We start from the raw sequence: 26,151 nt of genomic DNA, 5'->3' as shown, positions 1-26,151 counted from the left end.
TCTGTTTGTTTGTTCAACACTTGTTCCAGAAAAAATGGCAGCACAGCATCAGAAACTATCAGAAACTATCAAAAAGGTACCTACTCTTCAATGGTACTGTATGTTTATGACATTTTCCTGCTAACAGACACCGAAGCTTTGGAATTAGAAGTATTTTCAGTACACCTGTTAAAATGGCTATCTTTCACGGAACAATTTCCATCTATCCTGGCACCTAAAATAGAGACAATGCCCAAGATTTTCAAAAGTGACTAGTGATTTGGGGTTCTATGATTATTGGCTGCTCAACTTGAATCACCTCAATGGGGCCTAATTTTCAGAAAATGCTGAGCGTCCTCCACCCTTTGAAAATCAGGCCTCTTAAAAGGATCTCAAATTGGGCCCCAAAAATGGAGGCATCAAAAATTACTACTCAGTTTTGAAAATCTCAGCCACTTTTACTGGGCTTAGAAGATTAAGGCAAAAATACATGGCATTAATATTAAATATATCACACATTCCTAGAATTTACATAAAGCAGAAATTCAACATGAGGGATATATAAGAATGTTATTACCTAAAGAGTGGAAGAAAGGGAGATTTCATACTATAGCAGTTCAGGGAGACAATTGTGTGTCCACATCCCCACATCCCTCACACAAATACTCCCCAAATTGGGACTGTATATATTGCTTTACAAACTTAGCTGGTTTATTGGAGGTGAAAGTGTTCTGTACTGCCATGGGAAAAACTTCCAACTCTCCATCCCCCATCCTGAGTTAAACTTCCTGCCCCACTTCTAGCTCCATGAATTAGAAGTACAGTATTACAAAAACAGCAACTGAGCCTGCAGGAAGGATGTGACTCTGACAATCAGGACTGGCTCTTCTGGCCAATTAAGAGAAAACAGTTGTGGACTCTAAAGGAAGTCTTATCCACTCCTCAGCTGAAAGCCTGCAATAGAGAACCTAAAGGGTGAATGCTTAAAACAAGAGGAAATGGAGCACGGTTCCATTAACAATATGAAGAAACCTCCCACACAGGGTGGGGAATTGTATACTTATCATAGCAATGCAGTAACTCTACCTAAGGTTGAGATGGGACTTCAATACAACCTCCTTATTTTTTGGTCAGATAGAACTTTGACATTAAATTTTGGAATATTATCCTTCTGTTCTAAAATTTGGAATATTTGGACTCATACTAGGAACAAATTTTTCCCACCCAACTTTATACAGCATAAAACTAAAACAACAAGTTACAGGGGCTGGCATAAGTATTTTACACAATATCCTTAATCAAAAGCATGTTAGCTGCCATATGAAGGTAGTGTATCATGGCTTTGAGACTATCACAAATACCATGGTCACATTGAGAATGGTTTCCTAAAATACAAGTCATACACATCCCAGTAATCTGGTAGTTATGCAATGCATCTATGCTGATTAAATGGCCTTCCTGATTCATTTCAATTTATTTCTCTTTCCCTCATCACTTTAGTGTTACTAAATTATGGGCCATATATCCTTTTTTTAAAATTTGTCAGCATTCCCTGCCATTCTTAAAGCAGCATGGAATAGCCATTCTTAATTGGAATGCTCCACAGTGGGGAAATGACTATACTGATTAAGTTATTTGTAATATACACATTAAAATCACTTTCCTTTGTGAAGTTCTAACCTCCTTCCAGTTCTCTATGAAGGTTTATTAGACTATGTCTAAATTTATGGCAGCATGTAGAGTACAGGCGCTACATATATAGCTACACACTGCAGTGAAAGTCAGGCTGCATCCACACTTGCTCTACTGTGTGTAGCTATATGCTGCAGTGAAAGGTTTGGGCAGTCAGGTGGCAGCAGGAAAAGATTCCCCAACTCCCCACTGCCAGAGCCTTTCCGCACTGTCTCCCTCAATGGCAGAGGCTTTCCCACTGCTGAAGCTTTTCACTGTGGTGGGGAAAGGCTCCGGCAGTGCGGAGGCAGCAGAACACTACACAGCTAAAAATAGCAGATAGACTTGGGCACATAAAGAGCTTTGTAAGGTATATACCCTGGGGGTTGAGGCATGTAGGACGGGTCTCACCATCTATGCTGCTATTTATATCAGTGCTAGCTGAGCGTGCAGTATCCCTACATCTCTTCATCCGATGAAGTGAGCTGTAGCTCACGAAAGCTCATGCTCAAATAAATTGGTTAGTCTCCAAGGTGCCACAAGTACTCCCTTTCTTTTTGCGAATACAGACTAACACGGCTGCTATTCTGAAATCTACTTTACATGACACCATAAATATAGATGTAATCTTAGACATTTTATTTTTCCTGGAGCTCTTTCTCCCTCCAAATTGTTTCATACTCTATCTAGAAAAATGAACAAAAGATTTTTCATTTTGCCTTTTCACATATAAATTGGAGGCAACCTTCACATTTTCTCTTCTTTCACAGAATATTAATTCGTGTTTTACTCTCTAAGGTGCTGAATAGCCCCACCTATTGGTAGAAATGATTATAAAAAGGAACTATAACCATGAAGTTGTACTGTAATTATCAATGATTGCTTATTACTAAATAAAAGAAAGCAAACAAATGTTTATCTAGATGAACTACTTTTAATGAAAAACATCCCTTGTTAAATATTCAAAATGTTTATACGTTACCCAAAACAGTTCCTCTCTCTGATGCTTTGTTATTTTGTTGTGAAATGCCAGTTGAAAACTGTCCCCTGACCTTTACAAATTTTGTAGTAGATTCTAACACTGATTTGTAAGGGTGACGTGGATAAGGACACCATGCACGGTCCTTAAATTGGAACCGCATGACCTGTGGGCTGTGTTTGTTCCTGATTAAACACAGAATGCATATCACATTCCACACATTACTTCAAAAGTAGTAAGTTCCATGTGCATATTATAGGAATATATTCCTATGTGGAATATAATACACAGGACACTTTATTCAATTTTTCTTTTTTCCCATATAAAGCCTGATCTAAAATTTGGAAGTACTATACATTTATTTTTTCTTAATAAAATAGATCATTCCCCAAAGCAGCCAAGTAGAACATTCTTAGTTTGTGATGAAAAACAATTTAAGAAGGTCAGAGTATTCAAGCGTACATGAATCAAAAAAAAAAAAAAGATGTAAAATTGTTTAATTTAGGAAATAATGCAGCAAAGTTATGTGCCTGCAGATTCTCACAGGATACGAAGTTGAAATAATAGTAGTATTTTATGATCGTATGGTTATTTTCATTAAAAAAAAAAAAAGCCTTCTAAACGATGCAGTATCAGCCATGGCCAATCTGATCTGCACAGGCAGGACCCCGTGCTAACATGAAGCCTTACTGACTTCAGTGGGACAATGCAAACACCAGGATGCAGCTGCGTTGATCAGATTGCACGACTGAAGCCTATGGGTTTAATCCTACAAATATTTACTATTAGACAAATTGTCTATTTAGTACCATGAATACTCTCATTGAAGGAAAAAGGACTGAGTCAGCATTGCTAGGATTCAAACCTGGGGTTCCAAGAAGACTAAATGTTTCAAACTTGAAGCTCAGATTAATAAATCATCCATTCTGGATGTCTATTCTTCATGTTACATACTCACTGTATCTCCTTTAACAGAGATCTCAAATGTTTCTTCATATTCACATGCGACCTTTTCATAAGCACTTTACATACTTCTTGATACCTCATAGTTTCAAAGAAAAGTGGCACTGTGAGAAAAATCCACATTTTATAACACAAATCACTATTTTCAGTCACATACTTTTTCAAAAAACTTGTATGTGGAAAAAAAGAAATTCCTTAAGCTGTTCACCATTACCTGATTTCCAAAATTACAAAGTACTCTTTCCACAGTGATTGGAGATTCATGGGCCTGTGACAGTGAAACCTTAATAGAATTAGTCTCAGATCCCTATAATGCCCATATTTAATCTAACTGTGCCCCCTACTGGCTTGAAGGATGCATACAAGAAAGTATGTAAGTGCTAAAGATGTTACAGATAATAGGGTTGCCACCTATCTGGTTTTCAGCTGGCCTGGCCAGTGTTTTTACTGCTTTGTTGATTAAAACATTTAATATGCTGGGGAAATGGTAGGGCAGTTCCCACCTGGCACATGTTAGAGTGCTCTACAATTCACACCCTGGTAGTCTGGGACTGGCACCATGTTAGGGTAAGATAGGAAAAATGAGAAAAACAACATTAAAATACACATATGGCACATGTGTGTGTAAAATGGATTTCAAACATTTTAGTAATAGTTAGCTATAGCTGACACCAGGACACTTTTTGTTGGTAGGGGAATGGCCTGTTTCTGCTGGTGGGGTGGTGTCAGTGGCCAGGCTTTCAACATCTCAGAGGTGGCAACCCTAACATACTATTAAAAACCTGCATTTACTTTTGAGGAATAACTGTGAAATACTTTTTTCAGTTTTTTTAAAATATTTAATATCTAAAATATTTCAGAAGTCTTTCACAACTGGAGTTTTTCTTTTTTAATATTACATTTGAGAATTATTCTATAATGAACATTTTAATTTTCTTCTCCGGGGCAGGTTTATTTTAAATATTTATAACCTCTTCATAGTGTCAATTTTATTTTGCATTTGTTATTGCAGAGCTACTAAGAACACCATTTTTTGCATTATTGGTCATTAAATGGGTTGGGCACTGTGGCCCCAATTCAGGAAAGCACTTGAGTACATGATTAAGTCCATCCCTATTCAGGAAAGCACTTTTGCACATTTTTTAAAAACATTTTTAAAATTCTGTTCTGCATAGTAATTTCATTTCTGTCAAATTATTATTTTGATAATATTTAGCCTGGTATGTTTAAAGGTGCTTAAGGGAGTATGTGGCCTTTTTGTACTGAATTTCAATTGGATTTAGGCATCTAACTCCCTTAAACTCATTTGAAAATACCAGCTTAGTGTTTTAAGATTGCTCCAGGTGAAAGATGATTCTAGATTTTATGTTTTTTCCCTCCATATCCAGAACTTTAGCCTTTCTTTCTATTAAAAGGACAAGATGGATAACATGACAAGTTTTGTTAAGATCTTATATTAATAACAGTCTTACATGGCTATAACAACTTTCATCCCAAAGTGCTTTACCAAACTTAATATGTATATAATTCATTTCACCCATCATTGAAATGCAACTCTGGGGCAGTACTCAACCACTAAGTACACGGCACAACAGTTTAGGACAAGAGGTCAAATTTAGACCTCTTGAAGACACTAGAGCTGAAACTGGTTTTATTAGATCTGACTTTAAACTGAAGTGAAGAATACTATTTCCATTTGAAACTGATCAGCATCTCCAGCGTCACAATGCCAATGACTCATCCCCACTCATACTGGGGCAGATTTAGTGCTAACTTTACCAAAATAACCAGCAGCACTTCCTGAAGCACTCCGAGGTTTCCATTAGAAGTCTTGTCCTTCAAGTACTGACCAGGGCTGACCCTGTTTAGAGTGTTAAAGCTGCCTTGCAAAGGGGGGGGGGGGGTGTGTGATATTGGCTTGTGGTCTCCATTTCGTCTTATATAAAGAAGACCTTAAAGGATTTTGACAAAAAGACATTTTGAAATTAGGAATTCAAATTTTGTCTGCTTGGAAGACTATGGTGACTAGACAACTAGTGATATTATTACAGCATAAGATACTCAAAACTGAGCAACTGAGAGGGGAAGCAATTTTTAGGCAAACTGTTTAAAGCTCTCTTTATGTTTGTAAACACCAATGCCTAATGGGCATTTAGAAGAAAACATATTTTTCTCAAAGATTCAAGACTCCCACTGCTTCACTGAAGGTTTGAGAACTCACAATGCATATCTCATGACATGCCAAAGAGTCCTCCAGAAAAACTAGGTAAAACCAGACTGGTCATGATGCTTTTAAGACAAAAAACAAGGACAATTTAAAAACAAAAAGAAACCCAATGTTTTCAGACCTCCTTTTTGCTTAAGAAAGTAGCTAAAAAGGTCAAAATCCCAATTTTAATAAATCCTGTGTAAGTAACTTAACTCTAATGAAAGTACAATCTCAAATGAAATGAAAATGCAAACTCAGTTTTGGAGTTCCTTTCCCTGATTTAACTTGTTAGAAATATGCTGGGTACTAGAGTCTGCTCTTCCTATTTTACAGTATTCTTCTTTTCAAATGATCCATTACAAAATATTGGCCTTTCTTCTTCATTTTGTAAAGGTAACTTACCAAAAACAAAGGCTTGTATTTTAATAGGAGCAGTTTTAGAATAACAGTACATACTACATTACATTGTATGCTCTCTCTAGAAGTTTATTTCTCCCATCAAAAATACATTCCTGTGCAAATCCAATCCAGAAGAACATTATCTGAACCCAGAGCCCTGGAAAAATTACACTATTACAAGCTAAGAATCATACTAATGAGTGGAATTCCATGACTTCTATTCTTGCTGGTATCCCTTGTAAGAGTGTTTGAATGTAACAAGTATCCACTCAGGATTGCTGTTTAGCAGAACTCTATTTCAAGCTGGACCAAAGGGGGAGTTCTGCATACAAACCAATAATGTGACTGACCAGTGAAAGCATTTAGTGAAAAAAGCAGATCATAGGAACAGTGCTCAATGTAGCTGGTGTCTCAACACCTCTCACAGGGTCAGAGACAAAGAGCTGTGAAGCATCCCAGTCGGTGAAAGCTTGGGGTTGACTTGATAGGAGCAGCCATATTAAAACAGCTGCTCTTATAGTATGCTAATGTGATTTTCAAAAACAATAAAGAGCTTGGGAGATATGAGGAGGTGAAACAACAGATTGTGTTTAAGCCAGGCAGCAGTGAAAAAGAAGATAAATCACTTGATGGAGCATGGCCTGATCAACAATCAACATCATTTTGGACATCCCTAATTGTTATTGTGGAAAAGCTCAATGGAGACTTGAGGAGACACATTAGAATCATAGGACCATAGGGTTAGAAAGGACTGCAAGGGTTATCTAGTCTAAACCCCTGACAAAATGCAGAATTTTGTGTGTCTAAACCATCCAAGACAGATGGTTATCCAGCCTCTTTTTGAAAACCTCCAGGGAAGGAGCTTCCATGACTTCTGTAGGCAGTCTGTTCCATTGTCCTACTGTTCTTAAAATTAGGAAGTTTTTCCTAAGACTTACTCTACATCCGCTATGCTATAGTTTGAACCCACTGCCTCTTGTCCTACCCTCTGTGGCAAGAGAGAACAACATTTCTCCATCTTTTTATGGCAGCCTTTCAAGTATTTGAAGACTGCTATCATGTCCTCCCCTTAATCTCTTCTTTTCCAAATGAAACATACCCAGTTCCTTCAGCCTTTGCTCATATGGCCTGCATTCCATCCTTTGTTCATCTTTGTCACTCTCACTTGCCTCTGGATCTGTTCCAGTTTCTCTACATCCTTTCTATACATTGGTGACCAGAATTGGATACACCATGCCAGCTGAGGCCTAACCAGCACCGAGCACAGCAGTACTCTCACCTCCCGGGACTTGCATGCTGTGCCTCTGTTAATGCAACCCAAAACTGCATTTGTTTTTTTGCAACAGCATCACACTGTTGACTCATGTTGAGGTTGTGATCCACCACAACTCCCAGATCCTTCTCCACAGTGCTGCTGCCAAGCCAATTATCCCCCGTTCTGTATTTGTACATTTGTTTTTTCTTCCTTAGCACCTTACACTTGTCTTTGAATTTCTGTTTGTTGTCTATAGCCCAGTTCTCCAATTTATCAAGAGCTCTTTGAATTTTAACTCTATCCTCCAAAGTGGTTGCAACCCCCACCAGCTTTGTGTCATCTGCAAATTTGATCAATATGCTCTCTATTCTTACATAGAGGTCATTTATAAAGATGCTAAACAACACCGGGCCTGGAATAGTGGGATCCCACTTGAGACCTCCTTCCAATCTGACATCATTCCATTAATAGGTTTCAGAGTAGCAGCTGTGTTAGTCTGTATTTGCAAAAAGAAAAGGAGTACTTGTGGCGCCTTAGAGACTAACCAATTTATTTGAGCATGAGCTTTCGTGAGCTACAGCTCACTTCGTATCCGATGAAGTGAGCTGTAGCTCACGAAAGCTTATGCTTAAATAAATGTGTTAGTCCCACCTGACATTTTAATAAGTAGACTGGAGAAATGCAGGCTGTTACATAATTCATTAAACAACCGCAAGCAACGAGTAATTATTAATGGCCTAAAGAAAAGGAGTACTTGTGGCACCTTAGAGACTATGTCAAAAGCCTTGCTAAAAGTCCAGGTATATTATGTCCATCACATGCCTCCTATCCACCAAACCAGTTACCCTGCCAAAGAAGGAAATCAAGCAGGTTTGGCATGATTTGTTCTTAGTAAATCCATGCTGGCTGCTAGTGATTACCCCTTCATCCTCCAGGTATTTGCAAATTGAATGTTTCATACATTACTCTAGTAGCTTCCCAGGTATCAAGGTCAGTCTGACTGGTCTATAGTTCCCAGCTTCTCCTTTTCCCCGTTTGTAAAGACAGGTGCTATGTTATCCCTTCTCCAGTCTTCCAGGACCTCTCCTGTCATCCACAAGTTTGTAAATATTATTGCCAGTGGCTCCAAGATTTCTTCAGCTAATTCCTTCAATACCCTCAGGCAAATAACATCAGACCCTGCTGACTTGAATTCAGTCAAGTTAGTTCACTGACATGTTCTTTACTTAGCATGATCTGAATCCCTTTCCCTTTATTGTCTTTGGTAACTTCACTAGTTGTCTAGTCATGTTATTTTTTGTGAGTAGACTAAAGCAAAGAGGCATTGAGCAGCTCTGCCCTCCTATCATCTTCCATTACCAGCTCACCTTCTCCATTGAGCAGTGGACCCACACCATCCCTGATCTTTGTCTGACATATTTGTAGAATCATTTTCTTGTTGTTGCCAACATTTCAGCAATAACTCATTCTTTACCTTGGCTTTCCTGATTTTGTCCCTACATACTCACACTATTCTTATGTATACTTCCTTGGTGACATGCTCCTCCTTCCATTTCCTGTATGTATCTCTTTTGGTTTTTAGATAGCTAAAATGCATCTTATGCAACCACATTGGCCACTTGTGGCTCTTCTTATCTTTCCTCTGAATTGGAATAACTTGATATCGAGCCTCTACTATTACATCTTTTAGGAACTTCCATGCCCCTTCAACTCTTTTTCTTCCTAACTGGTCTTTCCATGAGACCTTGCCTACTATTTTCCTGAATTGGTCGAAATCTGCCTTTCAGAAGTCCAGTGTTCTTGTTTTGCTGTTCTCATTTCCTCCTTTCCTTATGATCTTGAATTCTATTGGATCATAGAATCATAGAACTGGAAGGGACCTCGAGAGGTCATCTAGTCCAGTCCCCTGCGCTCAAGGCAGGACTAAGTATTATCTATACCATCCCTGACAGGTGTTTGTCCAACCTTCTATTAATAATCCCCCTTGATGGAGATTCCACAACCTTCCTAGGCAATTTATTCCAGTGCTTAACCACTCTGACAGTTAGGGATTTTTTCCTAATGTCCAACCTAAACCACCCTTGCTGCACTTTAAGCCCATTGCTTCTTGCCTATCCTCAGAGGTTAAGAAGAACAATTTTTCTCCCTCGTCCTTGTAACAACCTTTTATGTACTTGAAAACTGTTTATGTCCCCACTCTGTCTTCTCTTCTCCAGACTAAACAAACCCAATTTTTTCAATCTTCCCTCATAGGTCATGTTTTCTAGACCTTTCATCATTTTTGTTGCTCTTCTCTGGACTTTCTCCCGTTTGTCCACATCTTTCCTGAAATGTGGCACTTATCATTATCATTTCCTCCCAAGTTCCCAACCACCTTCACAACTAATTCATCCCTGTTGGTCAAAAACAGATCCAAAAATAGATGACCTCCTAGCTGTTTCCTCAACTTTCTGAATCAGAAAGTTTTCCCCTACACATGCTAAGAACTTGCAGGACATACTATATTTTGCTGCAATAGTCTTCCAACGGATATCAGGGAAGTTAAAATCCCCCATTAATACTAGCCCATGTGTGTTAAAAAAATTAGCTACCTCCTTGTAAAATGTGTCTTCCACTGCCTTTTCTTGATTTGGTGGTCTATAATAGATCCCCCACCATAACATTGTTACCATTCTTTTCCTTTTTTGTCCTCACCCAGAGACTCTCAGTAGGTTTGTCGCTCACTTCCTCTTGGACCTCAGAGCAAGCATATACATTCTTGACATACAGTGCACCACCACCTCCTTTTTCCCCAGACCTGTCCTTCCAGAACAAGCGAAATCCCTCAAGCTGGTACTCCAATCATGGGAGTTGTCCCACTTAGTCTCTGTATTGCCAATTAAGTCAATTTTCTTCATATACCATAACATCCAGTTCATCCTGCTTGTTCCCCATACTCCTTGCATTGGTATACAGGCATCAAAGACACTTTGCAGACTGCCCTGTTTTTCTTCTTGCCTCTTTAATGTAATTGTGATTCCAGATTTTTTTGCTGGGCATGGCTGTACTAGGTACTTTCCTGACTTACCTGTAAAGCATCAGAAAGGAATGGCAGAACTCCTTTAGAGGAAATGCTCCATCCTAGTAAGCCCTGGGAGTTCACAGAGTTTGACCTGAAAGGCCCACAGGCAGAAACACCAGCTGGAGATTAGTATTTTATTTTTTGATAGCACATGACATCGCCTCAAAGTATGTGGTGGCACAGTCACTGAAAGATTTATTGGAACACTGAAAGTAACTCCAGCACACACAGGCAGGACTTAAACTCCTTCTAGATCATCTCCTCTCTCCTAAACAAAGACAACAACATAGTAATTTAAAATTGTCCTGTTTTGCTAAATTACAGATACAGCATCACCTATTGGTGAAGTGCCATTTGCACTGATCATTACAACGAGTTAAATAACTGGAAGGTTAATACAAGGTGGCAATTTCTAATGTGAATCATACGAAAGCGATCGTCCCTCTTGTGGGAAGATACGCAATTTCCTTAGGGAAAGTAAAAACAAGACATCACATTGACTAAACATGAAGTATTCAACTACTGATTTTGAAAAATTAGCAGAAGAAATGAGAAGCACGGCACTGTGGGGAGTCTTACACCAGAACCTTATCACTCTGGGCAAGGTCATTACAGTAAACATCTAAAGGGCTTTAATTATAAGGTTATCTTGTGAGCAATAGTTTATAATCAATACAGCGAGACAGGCTTTTTACAAAAGGAAAAGAAATCACTGTTATAACAGGCCACAATAACTGGGGACCAAATTGATAGTTTCATATCGGTGTTTTTTTTAAAAAAATAGAATTAAAAACAACAAAAAATAAAAAAAATCAGAAATTGAAAGATCAATTGTAAAACTATTTTGAAATGAAGTGTTTTTGTTTCATTGCCCTTAGCATTGAACCTTTTGAGTTATTCACCAATTGTTTTCTCTTTATGAAAACAGAACAGTCAAAGCGTTGTGAAACATTTACATTTATTTCAGATTTATTTAGTAATCCAAAATTTCTCCAAAGATATTGTTAGAAATATTACATCTGTACGGTTCTAGTATATGTTTCAGTGGTAGAAAATTATTAACAAACACTTAACATAGCTGGATACTGTACAAATCTTCAACTGGACAAGGGACTCTCAACCATAAGTTGTGCTCTTTGTATAGAATCATACAAATTAGCCATGGAAAATTCCTTCTATAATCATGCATTCCATCTCACCGTCCATGCAGGATTGTTCCCTGAAGTATATTTTATATTGTTCTGCACACTCTATTAATGGTCTCAATAGATGGCACTTCTACTACTTTCCTGGAAGACCATTCAACATCTCACTGTCTGGAAGTCATTGGGTTATCCTCAGTTTGATTGCTGTTCATAGACTTTAAGGCCAAAGGGACTAGATCATCTAGACTGATCTCCTGTGCATCATCCATTTTCACCCATTAACCACTGAATGGACCCCAAGAACTTGTGTTGAACTAAAGCATAACTTCCAGAAAGTCATCCAGTCTTGATCTGAAGACATCAAGAGATGGAGAATCCACCAGTACCCTTGGTAGAGTCACCGTCGGAACAATCACCCTCAGTTTAAAAAACACCCAAAAAACTGTGCCTAATTTCTGACAAATTTATCTGACTTCAGCTTCCTGCTGCTGGTTTTTGTTATACCTGTCTCCACTAAATTGAAAAGCCCTTCAGTACACAAGATTTTCTCTCCATGAAAGTTCCCAACAAAATATCCTTCATGTGGCAGAGGTGTAGGTTTTTGGTTTTGGTTTTTAAACTAAAAATAGGTGTGTGAAAGGCAGGTATCTGGCACCTTTTAAAAATAACCAGACAGCTCAGGGCAAGTGGGGCTCTTCAGTCCAGGAAGCCAGCCTACCCAGGAAAAGGAAAACTCTGATTTCAAACTTCCATCCCTGGGTCAAATGAAGCCTAATATCGGGCAGCATCAATACCAGTACCACCTGTTGACGGTCCGTCAAATCTACCACGACAATGTGGAAGACAGCAGGCATATACTTAGTTCAACTGGAGAAAGGCCCTCTCACTGTGGTGTATGTCAGGAATACCAAGCGATACACTATACTTTTTTTGGCGCAAGGTGACTATGTTGGTGCAAGCAATTTTGTATTTTTGGAGCATTGCCAAAGAGCAGTAGTAAATACTGGTAGTAAGAAGGGTGAGGGTAAGAGTGGAATGGATGCTTCTCAATCGCTGTACTTTTCAGGGACCACTGCTAATGAAGGGAGGGCATCTCAGCACCATGCTAGAAGTTTGCACACCTCAAGCCGGTGGCCAATAGGATTTCTGGTGGCCAGAATCTGAGCTATCCTCTACAGGATCAGGGGGACTAGTGGTCAGAGCAAAAAGCCAGGTGAAAAGCAGTGACCTGAACAGCCAGAAAAACCCCATATTATAAATTTAACAACACCGAATGTATCCAGTTTGACTTGTAAAGGAAGTAGCGGATATGATAGTAAGGAGAGGTACGGATGTTCTGTGCCTATAGGAAACATGATGGCCAAGGAATGCAGCAAAAGAGTTGAATTTAGGTTGTAAACTCTTCTATGTAGGTGACAAAATGGGGATAATAGAGCTGGGGTGGAAGTGAGAGGAGAACTGAGGAAGGTGGTGATTGATGTTTTTAGAGAAGTGACAGGCTGTATGAACCCAACAGAATGCTCTGTTTGTGTATGCATCTCAATAAGGACATGACAAACGAGAGACAGAGAGTTTACACCAACAGCAATTTGAAGACAGCTGTTGTTGGTGCTGGCAATATGAATGCACACACAGGCAAAATCCCGAGGGATATGAAATGTGCTTAGGAAATTTCAGCCCCAGCCCCATAAATGAGGAAGAGAAAGCATTACTAGACATGTATTGCAAACCAATGGATGGTAGCCAATACATGCTTTCAAAAGAGGATAAGTCATTGGATCACATACATCACTGGTTGAAACAAAAGCCAGATTGACACGATGTTGGTGAAGAAATCTCAGTGGACTCAATTTATGGACTGCAAAGTGATAACTAAGGAGATGGTAGAACTGCAGCAAAAGTCTGTTGTGGCAAAGATTATGGTAGAACATTGGACAAGGAGGGAATTAAGCTCAAAAGAAACAAGATTAAAAGTATGTGAAGTCAAGGAGAAGTGCCACAAAGAAGTTTGTGCAAGCAGTAGAGGATAAGTACCTGAAAACAGATTTGGCATTGACTGAAGAGGAGTGGAACTATCTGAAAATAACGTGGATTGCGGCTGCAGAAAAGGTTTATGGACAATGCAGATGGGGAAAACCAAAAGGAGAGAGGTTAGTGATGGAGGACGGATGAAGTGCAGGTAGCAATCCAAAACAAGAAATGGCACCTAAAGAAAAATAAATTAATCCAAGTACAAATGAAAGAATGCAAAGCAAGCTGCAAGGAAGGAAGGCAAAAGAGAATGCCCTAGATGACCTGTACACTGAGTTTCTGAATCACCTACAGCTGGCTGGCAAAAAAATCTACAGCACTGCAAAAAAATGAGATGCATAGGGAAGGAGATTGGTATTGCAACATCATTTGTAAATGGTAACATGGGGAGCCTATCAACACCTGAACAAGTGAAGGAGAGGAGGAAACAATACTTTCAGAGTCTCTTAAATGTGGCAAAATCCCAGTGGGCAGAGTTGCCAACATGTGATCCTAATGTGGTGCTTGAATCTGACAAAACAGAGAAGGAGGTGAGAAACAGTACCAAAAAATGAAAAGTAGTAAAGCACCAAGTCCTGATGAAATGACAGCTGATCTGGTGGAAGTCTTAAGCAAGAGAGGTATAAAATTGAGAGGCAGAATAGTTAAAACTTTATGGCAAGACAAAAGAATCCCCGAATATTGGTGCAAGTCTATCTTGGTCCCAATATATAAGGAGGGAAGCATCCATGTATGTGGAAACTATCCAGTGATAAAGTTACTATTCCATGGATGAAGATACAGAAATGCATCATGGATGCTCAGATTAGGAGAATGGTTGAACCGCTCCTCGAACAAGAATACTTTGACATTAGGAAAGGATGAAGAACCAAAGATGCCACATTTGTAATTCGGCAAGTGATACAGAAGCAGCTAGAGTACCAACAGGATATGTGGGGGTCTTTATAGACCTAGAAAAGGTATAAAATAAAGAGGATAGAAGAATGCTCACATCAGTGCTGAGGAAACATGGAGTTTCTGAGCATTTAATAACTCTGGTGAATGTACTATACAGATTGCCTGAAACAGTGTTCCGAACATGTTTTGGAAAGACAAGCCCTCTGAAGTGAAAGTTGGACTGTGTCAGGGGTTGGCCATCAGTCCGTTGCAGTTTAGCATACTGATGGACTACATCACCAGGAAGATACCAATGTGAAAAGGTGGGGAGCTACTTTATGCAGACGACATAGCAAAAAGGTTGTCCTCAAAAGGAGGCCTATGGGAAATAGTAAACCCGTGGTAAGACCAGCTCAGCAGGTATGGGATGAAAATGAGCATGACTAAAATTGAGATCATGAGGGTCAGTAGAGGTGCCACAGGGAAACTGGATACCAGTTTAAATACCTTGGCAGCGGGGTTACAGAAGACAGTGACCTTAAATGTGAGATGCATTCCAGACTGGGGAGCACTGGAAGAATGTGGAATATCATCTCAGGTGTCATGCATGATAAGTGTAAGTCACTGAGACTGAAATCCCATCTGTATAGCACAACGGTGCGTGCCACAATGCTGTATGGTGCAGAAGCATAGGTTGTAAAGAGACGGCAGGTTCAACACCTATGGGTATTCAAGATGGAATGTCTTTGCACTATAAAAGGAGTACACAAAGAGAAAGATTTCTAAATTAAAGCATTAGGATGGAAGACAAAGTCCATGATGTGGCTGACAAAATCCAGGAAGTGTGACTTCGCTGGTTTGGGCACATACAGAGGATGAATGAAGAGAAAGCTGGTGAGGCTAGCATGGCAAGAGAGGTTAGTAAGAAAGAGACTCTGAGGAAAGCCAAGGAAGCTATGGATGGATTGCATCAAAGAAAATAATAAGTAGGTGGACTTTAGTGCTACCTTAGACAGATGAAGATGGTAGATGCTCATACAACAGCCCAACCCCAGACAATAGGATAAGGGGGAGAAGGTGGTTTATATACACTGTAATCAAGCCACCTCTCACATCTTCTTTTGATCAACTAAACAGATTGAGCTCTTAAAGTCTCTCAGCATTAGGCATTTTCTCCAGCTCTCAAATCATTTTTGGGGCTCTGTGACAGAGGGCTGGGCAACAGCAGCTGAGCCAGGACTCTGCTCATTGCAACTCTAATTAATTACTTCAGAACAGACCTCATTAAAAAGAGCTGGGCCTAACTGATGCGCTGAGGAGAACTAAGCTGCTAATTAGGCCACCGGGCAGATTATGCAAAATGCACAGGTAGGAAGTGGGAAGAGGAAGAAGCAGAAAGAGAGAGACTGCTCTTCTATGCTTGCATCAGAAGCAGAAGGCTCCCTAGGACAGTAGGGGTGAGGCTATACAGGGTCTAAGGGTAGGGTATTCACCAAGGGAAGGTCATGCCTGACTAATCTAATCGCCTTCTATGATGAGATTACTGGTTCTGTGGATGAAGGGAAAGCAGTCGATGTATTGTTTCTTGACTTTAGCAAAGTTTTTGACACGGTCTCCCGCAGTATTCTTGTCAGCAAGTTAAAGAAGTATGGGCTGGATGAATGCACTATAAGGTGGGTAGAAAGTTGGCTAGATTGTCGGGCTCAACGGGTAGTGATCAATGGTTCCATGTCTAGTTGGCAGCCGGTGTCAGGTGGAGTGCCCCAAGGGTCGGTCCTAGGGCCGGTTTTGTTCAATATCTTCATAAATGATCTGGAGGATGGTATGGATTGCACTCTCAGCAAATTTGCGGATGATACTAAACTAGGAGGAGTGGTAGATACGCTGGAGGGCAGGGATAGGATACAGAGGGACCTAGACAAATTGGAGGATTGGGCCAAAAGAAATCTGATGAGGTTCAATAAGGATAAGTGCAGGGTCCTGCACTTAGGACGGAAGAACCCAATGCACAGCTACAGACTAGGGACCGAATGGCTAGGCAGCAGTCCTGCGGAAAAGGACCTAGGGGTGACAGTGGACGAGAAGCTGGATATGAGTCAGCAGTGTGCCCTTGTTGCCAAGAAGGCCAATGGCATTTTGGGATGTATAAGTAGGGGCATAGCGAGCAGATCGAGGGACGTGATCGTTCCCCTCTATTCGACATTGGTGAGGCCTCATCTGGAGTACTACATCCAGTTTTGGGCCCCACACTACAAGAAGGATGTGGATAAATTGGAGAGAGTCCAGCGAAGGGCAACAAAAATGATTAGGGGACTGGAACACATGACTTATGAGGAGAGGCTGAGGGAACTGGGATTGTTTAGTCTGCAGAAGAGAAGAATGAGGGGGGATTTGATAGCTGCTTTCAATTACCTGAGAGGTGGTTCCGGAGAGGATGGTTCTAGACTATTCTCAGTGGTAGAAGAGGACAGGACAAGGAGTAATGGTCTCAAGTTGCAGTGGGGGAGGTTTAGGTTGGATATTAGGAAAAACTTTTTCACTAGGAGGGTGGTGAAACACTGGAATGCGTTACCTAGGGAGGTGGTAGAATCTCCTTCCTTAGAAGTTTTTAAGGTCAGGCTTGACAAAGCCCTGGCTGGGATGATTTAATTGGGGATTGGTCCTGCTTTGAGCAGGGGGTTGGACTGGATGACCTCCTGAGGTCCCTTCCAACCCTGATATTCTATGATTCTATGGTAGTGGAAACCCATATTGTAAATAAACTGCAATGGGTGTTTTACCAGCTATTTGTGGACCATTCAACATCTCACTGTCTAGAAGTCATTGGGTTATCCTCAGTTTGATTTCTGTTCATAGACTTTAAGGCCCAAAGGGCAGGAGCAAGCAGGCCCTGCCACAGGCTATTTTCTGAATACTCTCCAATTTTTCAACATCCTTTTAAAATGTGGACACCAGAACTAGACCCCTACTCTCCTGTTTATACAGCCAAGGATCACATTAGCCCTTTTACCCACAGCATGACACTGGGAACTCACAATGAGTTACTTGTCCTCTAGAACAATAAAACCTTTTCAGAGTTTCTACTTTCCACGATATAGTCTCCCATTCCATAGGTATGGACTGCATTCCTTGTTCCATGATGTATGACTTTGCATTTGGGTGTACTTAAACACATTTTGTTTGAATGCGCCGAAGCTTACCAAGCCATCCAAATCGCTCTCTGTGATTGCCCTGTCCACACCATCAACCACTCCACCAATCTTTGTGTCATCCAAAAATTTTATCAGCAGTTATTTTATACTTACTTTCAGAAAATTAATGAAAAACATTGAACAGCACTGAGCCCACTGCCAGTCTCTTCGGACCCCCACTATTCAGTGATGATACTCCATTGACAATTACTTTTTGAGATCTATCAGTTAGTCAGTTCTTAATCAGCTTAATGTGTGCTCAATTGATCTTGTATAATGCTAATTTTTTAATCACAATGTAGTGCGGTACTAAATAAAATGCCTTACAAAAGTCTAAGGCCTGGTCTACACTACGGAGTTAAGTTGCATTTAGCCGCGTTAGGTCGATTTAAAAATGACTGCGTCCACACAACCAACCCCGTTCCATCCACCTAAAGGGCTCTTAAAAATTACTTCTGTACTCCTCCCTGACGAGGGGAGTAGTGCTAAAATTGACCTTGCTGGGTCGAATTTGGGGTACTACAGACACAAATCGATGGTATTGGCCTCCGGGCGCTATCATAGAATATCAGGGTTGGAAGGGACCTCAGGAGGTCATCTAGTCCAACCCCCTGCTCAAAGCAGGACCAATCCCCAATTTTTGCCCCAGATCCCTAAATGGCCCCCTCAAGGATTGAACTCACAACCCTGAGTTTAGCAGGCCAATGCTCAAACCACTGAGCTATCCCTCCCCCCAAGAGTGCTCCATTGTGACCGCTCTGGACAGCACTTTGAACTCCGATGCACTAGCCAGGTACACAGGAAAAGCCCCGGGAACTTTTGAATTTCATTTCCTGTTTGGTCAGCGGGGCGAACTCAGCAGCACAGGTGACCATGCAGTCCCTCCAGAATCGCAAATGAGCTCCAGCATGGACCGAAAGGGAGACATTGGATCTGATTGCTGTATGGGGAGAAGCATCTGTGCAGGCTGAACTCTGATCAAAAAGAAGAAATGCAAATATATTTGCCAAAATCTCACAGGGCACATTGGACAGAGGCTACAACAGGGACACACAGCAGTGCAGCATGAAAGTTAAGGAGCTCAGGCAAGCCTACCAAAAGACAAAGGAGGCAAACCGTCGCTCCGGGTCAGAGCCCCCTACATGCCACTTCTATGATCAGCTGCATGGCATTCTAGGGGGGGACCCTACCACTATCCCACCACTGTCCATGGACACCTGCAAGGGGGGAGTCTCACGCAACAGGGAGGAGGATTTTGTGGAGGAGGAGAGAATGCGCAGCAGGCAAGCGATGAATCTGTTCTCCCCGGCAGCCAGGACCTTTTCATCACCTGGAGCCATACCGTCCCAAGGCGGGATCCCCGACCCTGAAGCCGGAGAAGACATCTCTGGTGAGTGCACATTTGTAACTACAGTACAGGTTTAAAAGCAATAGTGTTTAATGTTTGATTTACTCTGAAGAATTGGGATGCATTCGTGGCCAGTACAGCTACTGGAAAAGTCTGTTCACATGTCTGGGGATGGAGTGGGAATCCTCCAGGGACATTTCCATGAAGCTCTCCTGAAAGGTACTCTGAAAGCCTTTGCAGAAGATTTCTGGGGAGGGCTGTCTTATTTTGTCCTCCACGGTAGGACACTTTACCGCGCCAAGCCAGTAGCAAGTAGTCTGGAATCACTGCAGCACAAAACATGACAGCGAATGGTCCTGGGTTTTGGTCACATTCAAGCAACATTTGGTCTATATCTTTCTGTGTTAGCCTCAGTAGAGTGATATCATTCATGGTCACCTGGTTGAAATAGGGGAATTTTTGTAAGGGAACAGTAAAAGGACCCCGTTCATGCTGGGCTGTTTGCGCTTGGCTAAAAAGAATCATCCCAGAGAATAGCCATGCGGTGGGGGTGGGGGGTAGATATGTGCTGCAGATCCTTTTAAATGTGAAACCCAACCCATTGCTTGCTCTGGGAAAGGAGGGAGCTGCAGTTTGAAAACATTCCCACATGTTATGAAGATGTAAGAAGCCAACCCTGGGTACCAAAAGGCTTACCATGGCTACCTGGAAACTGAATTCTGTTGCCCAGCCGCGTGTGATGTGTCACCATAATGGCAGGTGCCCAATATAAAAGGCAAAATGTGACCTTGTACCTAAAGCACATGTGCTCTCTGCTGTGAATTGCTTGATTCACTGTGAAAGAGTCTCCCTTTTGTTCTCAGAAATGTATCATCTTAAATTTTACTCTCCCTTTTTATCTCCCCCCAGATGCAAATGTTTCTACGCTCCCCCATCGTCTCCGTCCCTGAGATTATCGTAGATTAGAAGGTGAAAAAAACGCACTCATGATGACATCTTTTCTGAGATCATGCAGTCCTCCTGCACTGATACGGCACAGCTTCATGCATGGAGGCATTCAGTGGCAGAAGCCAGGAAAGAATTAAGTGAGCATGAAGATCGGAGGCAGGACACAATGCTGAGGCTAATGGGGGAGCAAACGCACATGATGAAGCGTCCATTGGAGCTGCAGGAAAGCCAACAAGAGCACAGATCCCCGCTGCATCCACTGTATAACTGCATGCCCTCCTCCCCAAGTTCCATATCCGCCTCACCCAGACACCCAAGAACACGGGGTGGAGGCTCTGGGCACCCAGCCAGTCCACTCCAAAGGATCGCCCAAGCAACAGAGGGCTGTCATTCAAACAGTTTGATTTTTAGTGTGGCTACAATAAACAACGTGGCCTTGTCCGTCCTCCCCTCCTCCCCCCACCCCACCCGGGCTACCTTGTCCATTATCTCATTTTTTAAAACAATTAAGAAAGAATACATGGTTTCAAAACAATAGTTACTTTATTTCAAAGGGGAGAGGGTGGTTGGCTTACAGGGAATTAAAATCAACAAAGGGGGTGGGTTTGCATCAAGGACAAACACACACAACTGTCACACCGAAGCCTTGCCAGTCGTTAAACTGGTTTTCAAAGCCTCTCTGATGTGCAGCATGCCTTGCTGGGCTCTTCTAATCACCCTGGTGTCTGGCTGCTCAAAATTGGATGCTAGGCGATTTGCCTCAACCTCCCACCCCACCATAAACGTCTCCCCCTTACTCTCACAGACATTATGGAGCACACAGCAAGCAGCAATAACAATGGGAATGTTGGTTGCGCTGACCTAGTCAGCAAACAGCGCCAACGAACGTTTAAATGTCCAAGGCACATTCTACCACCATTCTGCACTTGCTCAGCCTATAGTTGAACTGCTCCTTGCTTCTGTTCAGGCTGCCTGTGTAAGGCTTCATGAGCCATGGGAGCAAGGGGTAGGCTGGGTCCATAAGGATAACTATTAGCATTTCAACATCCCCAATGGTAATTTTCTGGTCTGGGAAGTGTTTTTGCTCCATCAGGCACTGGGAACTTAACCCAGAATTCCAATGGGCAGCGAAGACTACGGGAACTGTGAGATAGCTACCCACAGTGCACCGCTCTGTAAGTTGATGCTCGCCACGGTAGTGAGGACGCACTCCTCCAACTTAATGCAGTTAGTGGGGACATACGCAATCAACTGTATAAAATCAATTTCTAAAAATCAACTTCTATAAAATTGACCTAATTTCATAGTGTAGACATACCCTAAGTGTAGACTTTGCAGCTACAAAATTAGATTAATAAAGGTACTCTCAAAGAATTTAATCATGTTTGTTTGATAAGACCTATTTTCCATAAAATCAAGTTGACTGGCATCAATTATATTCCTATCCAGGGCCATCCCTAGGGAGTTGCAGGGCCCAGGACAAATCAGCCCCCGCTGGCTTGCGGGTCCCCCACTCTGTATTGGCGGCTGGGCTGGTGGGACGGATCTGGCATGGTGCTGGGCAGCCTGCTGCTGCTGGCAGTTGCTGGCATCTACCGCAGGGCTATTGTTAGCAACAGTGCCACAGCACCTCAGAGTTCCAACCGGGGCGGGGGACTCACTACATCAAAACGTGGGCAGCTGAGCCAGGCACTGTCTCCGCTAACAGCCAACAAGATGGCGGGCCCTGCGGAAGTGATGGATTCGTCTTCTGGCAGTGGTGCTGGAACATTTTTAATAGCGGGGGTGCTGAAAGCCCCAGCCTCCTTACCCCTGTCTCCCCCTCGCCCCCTAGAGCCAATACCCCGGGCAGGCAGAGCTGGCAGCCAGGAGCCCGGGGGTTTCGCAGCACCCCCCATGCCCCTAGTTCCCGTGCCTATGTCTTCCAGGACTGACCATGCCAGCCAATCGCACTGGCCCGTGGGATTTGGAGCAGTCGCCCCAATTTTCCCTACCCAAGGGACAGCTCTGTTCCTATCATTTAATTCTTTATCAACTGAATTCCATCTCAGCTCTTCCATTATTTTGCCCAGGAATGCTGTCAGGTTAATAGGACTATAGTTACCTGGGTCATCTAGCTTGCCCTTTTTTTAATATTGGCACAACATTAGTACTCCTCCAGTCTTCTGGAATTTCCCCAGTATTGCAAGATCTATTAAAAATGAACATTACAGGGCCATAAATCTCAGCAAATTCTTTCTGGACTCTTGAGTGCAAGTTATCTGAGCGTGCTGATTGAAAAATGTTTATCTCTAGCACGAGGGTGGCCAACCTGAGCCTGAGAAGGTGCCAGAATTTAACAATGTACATTGCCAAAGAGCCACAGTAATACGTCAGCAACCCCCCCATCAGCTCCCCCGCCCTGCTCCCAGCACCTCCCACCCATCGGCAGCCCAGCAGATCAGCACCTCCCCTTACCTCCCCATACCTCCCAATCAGTTGTTTCATGGCATGCAGGAGGCTCTGGGAGAGAGGGGAAGGAGCAAGGGCATGGCAGGCTCAGGGGAGGGGGCGGGAAGGGGTGGAGTGGGGGCAGGGCCTGCGGCATAGCCAGGGATCAAGCAGTGAGCACACCCCGGCACATTGGAAAGTTGGTGCCTGTAGCTCCAGCCCCAGAGTCGGTGCCTCTACAAGGAGCCGCATATTAACTTCTGAAGAGCCGCATGTGGCTCCAGAGCCACAGGTTGGCCACCCCTGCTCCAGCCATTGTTGTCTTACATCTCCTCAGCTACTAATGTCACATCCTCATATGATACAAGTACATCATTCTGCTCCTTTCCAAATACAAAACAGAAATATTTATTGAACATCTCAGCCTTTTACGCATCATTATTAATAATTTTACCTCCAACTACTAATGAGCTGATACAATTGCTAGGATTTCTTTTGTTCCTAATATACTTAACCTCCTTATTGTCCTAAGCCCTTGCCTGCCACGAACGTTTTGCTTTTTAACTTCAATTATCAATTTTCTGCCTTCATAACTTCTAATTTCTATTGATTGCTATTTCCCCCTTTTTCCTTTAGTTATCTATTGCTTTTTCATTTCTAATTATTTTTGCTGCACCACTGAACCAGATGGTATGTTAACTAAAAAGCTGTCCTCTTTCTTGATTATAGTCTGAAAGTCAACCGAAAATATTTCCTTCTTTATTTTATCTAATTTTTCTCACTTATGCCCCACCGTGCCATACTAAATACTTCCTCTCCATCCTATGTGTTTGTATTATCTGTAAACAGTCATGTTCCCCATTAACAGTCATATAGCCAATCTAAGGGTCTGTCCATGCACATCCAACTGCAGGAGTGGAACCTTGAACCATGATCTCGCAAATAGTTCTGCAAGGGTAGACTCCTAACACCATGTGTAGCCCAACTAAAATCAGTGTGACTCTGTTCGGGTACAGGGGTTCAACCACACAGAGCAGTTTGGAGGATCAAAGCCTTATGCTGAATGCTCTTCAGAGCAAAGATAGTCTTTTCCTATGTGTTTGTACAGTGCTAGTATGATGGGAGTCCCATCCAGACTAGGGTCTTTGGGTGATAGCTAAATGCAAACAAAAAAATAATACAAATAATTAACTGCTGAAAATATAGTGATCTAGTTGAAAATCCCCCCCACAGTAATAATATGTACTTCAGTATCATATTTTATGTGAGGGTTTTCAAAGAGCTTTACAAGCCTCAGAACCTCACAACACCCTCACGAGATGGGAAGAATTTTTATACTCATTTTAGAGACTAGTAAACTCAGACTTACAACATTTAAGTGACTTTCATATGACACTGTGAATCAATATCAGAGTTGAAAATAAAAGCCAGGGTTGCCTATTGTTTTCCCTCCCAACTAGTAGGAACAAGCAACTTCCATTTAAGGAATTCCAACTCCAAATCCTTTCTAATCATTAAACATTTCCTTCCCTAAACATGTAAGATTTTTTTTTAAAAAAACAACCAATATCCACCCCAGTATTTTTTTTTTTAAATCTCTTTGGGATATTCTCTGGAATACACAGTCATAAGAACAGCAATACTGGGTCAGACCAAAGGTCGATCTAGCCCAATATCTTATCTTCCAACAGTGGCCAGTGCCAAGTGCTTCAGAGGGAATGAACAGAACAGGTAAATATCAAGTGATCTATCCCCTGTCATCCAATCCCAGCTTCTGGCAACAGTCCTTCATTAATATACATGAGGATTTAGATGTATTCTTCTACCACAAATATATATATATATATATATATATATATATATATATTGAAAATTACAGTAAAATTTTTTTTAAAAGATCAAATATAAGAGCAATAGAATTTATACAAAATCTGTTCCTTATTTCATACCAAGAGCTATAGGCAGACTACTGTGTATTTGGCTTCTTCAATTAAAAACAAAAATTATTGTGTGTCTAATATAGAAGCACTGTTCTGTAAATTCTAACAACATTAGTAGAAGTCCTACAAGCACCATTATCATAGTCTATAGACTTTTAAAACAGCTTACATTCAATAGCTTAATTGATTTAGAAATATGAATTCTAAATCATCTCCGCAAGCTTTTATTTTGGTATATAATATGCAAAGGGACGAAACATAGACTCATAGGACTGGAAGACACCTGGAGAGGTCGTCTAGTCCAATCCCCTGCACTCAAGGTAGGACTAAGTATCATCTAGACCATCGCTGACAGGTGATTGTCTAACCTACTCTTAAAAACCTCCAGTGACGGAGATTCCACAACCTCCCTGCAATCCTTAATTATCCACTGGAAAAATGGAGAAGGCTTGCAGTATTGGGGCCTACAATAGGCTCTGGTCTGGCAAAGGATCTCATCAAGGTCTTAGTAGGTACTACACACATGGGATCAATTATCAAATATAGGCAGACTAAAAACCCATTCCCATCTGTTTTACTATTTAAAGTGAGTGCTACATAACACAAAACATTCCACTATATAAGTACATTACCTTGAAAGTTTTATCCATGGAAGTGGAAAGAAGCATATGGCTCCATCCTTGTACAGGACACCACTGGACTTTATTAACTGGACCACTGTGTTTGGACATCTGAAACACCAAGTTCCTTGGGATTTCAGTTGATTTGTACTTAGACGCTAAATATGGCTTAATAAATTCAGAAACCTCTGTGGAAATTTGCTCTCCTGGTATTGCACAACTCTCTCTCTGTTTTTCAGATTCTTTTTTTTCATACACTTTAGAAGTTTTTTCTTGTCGAAGTCTTTTAGGGATATATGGTCTAATTCCCTTTATGGTAACAATCTTGTCCTGATGTACTCTCTTCTGAGAGAAGCTTCCATTTCCAGAAAGCGTTTCAGCCTGGTTAGAATATTCTTTCCAAGGATAAACAGCTGCCAAATCCCTGTTATTAGCCTGTACCTTATATGCAGGAGCACCTTCACAAATAATGCTTGTCCCAGTGCTGGCAGTATTCTCAACAGTCTGCATTTTGTATGTAGATTTTGTGCCTAATCCACTGGGTGCAAAATACTGAATAGGATTCATAGCAGAACTTGCAAGTCTGGTTTCTCTGCCAGGAAGACTGAGATTTTCAGTCTTTCCAGTCTCAGTGTCAGAATCTGAATCATCATAAGCAACCAATGATGAATTCATCCTGGTCAGATATGGCAAAATCCAATAATCTCTGTGCTGAAATCCTCCAAAATGATGAATATCTGCAATTAAAGGAATCAATAATTCAGAAGATGTTTCACTTTAAAATATTTAAGGTTCTAATCACTTAAAAACATAGTTTTTGCAAATATAAGTATGCTCTTGTATGAATATTTACCCACACAATTTAATCTTTAATTCAACACACCTATACTTGCACTTCTAGAGCATCTTTCATCTCGGGATCTCTCAGCACTTTATAAACATTAGTTACATTTTGCATAGATAACAAGCTGCATTCCACAAAACTGATGCAAAGGATTACAACAAAGAAAGCACAGACTTATGCATGCAGTTATGATAGCACACTTTTAACCTGACCTGCCACCAGGTCTATCCTGACAGAATAATAAGAATTATGCTGTAGCTTG

The 26,151-nt window shown here is 41.4% G+C and overlaps 1 protein-coding gene across 5 annotated transcripts in view; it reads right to left on the bottom strand.

The window, feature by feature from the left end:
- Positions 1-26,151, bottom strand: part of WDR25 (WD repeat domain 25) — a 115,902-nt gene that overhangs the window by 84,520 nt on the left and 5,231 nt on the right. For 4 of the 5 annotated variants that reach the window (XM_073349648.1, XM_073349649.1, XM_073349650.1 and 1 more), the window contains one exon: positions 25,058-25,782. In XM_073349648.1, the coding sequence (XP_073205749.1) occupies positions 25,058-25,782 (725 nt within the window). Of the gene's footprint in view, positions 1-25,057; positions 25,783-26,151 lie in introns of those variants that run through there. The other variant, XM_073349651.1, reaches the window with a different exon arrangement.

This window comes from Lepidochelys kempii, chromosome 6, assembly GCF_965140265.1.
Source record: "Lepidochelys kempii isolate rLepKem1 chromosome 6, rLepKem1.hap2, whole genome shotgun sequence".
Classification (NCBI taxonomy): domain Eukaryota; kingdom Metazoa; phylum Chordata; order Testudines; family Cheloniidae; genus Lepidochelys; species Lepidochelys kempii.
The sequence above is the reverse complement of the archived record's forward strand: the minus strand, read 5'-3'. Positions and strand labels throughout refer to the sequence as shown.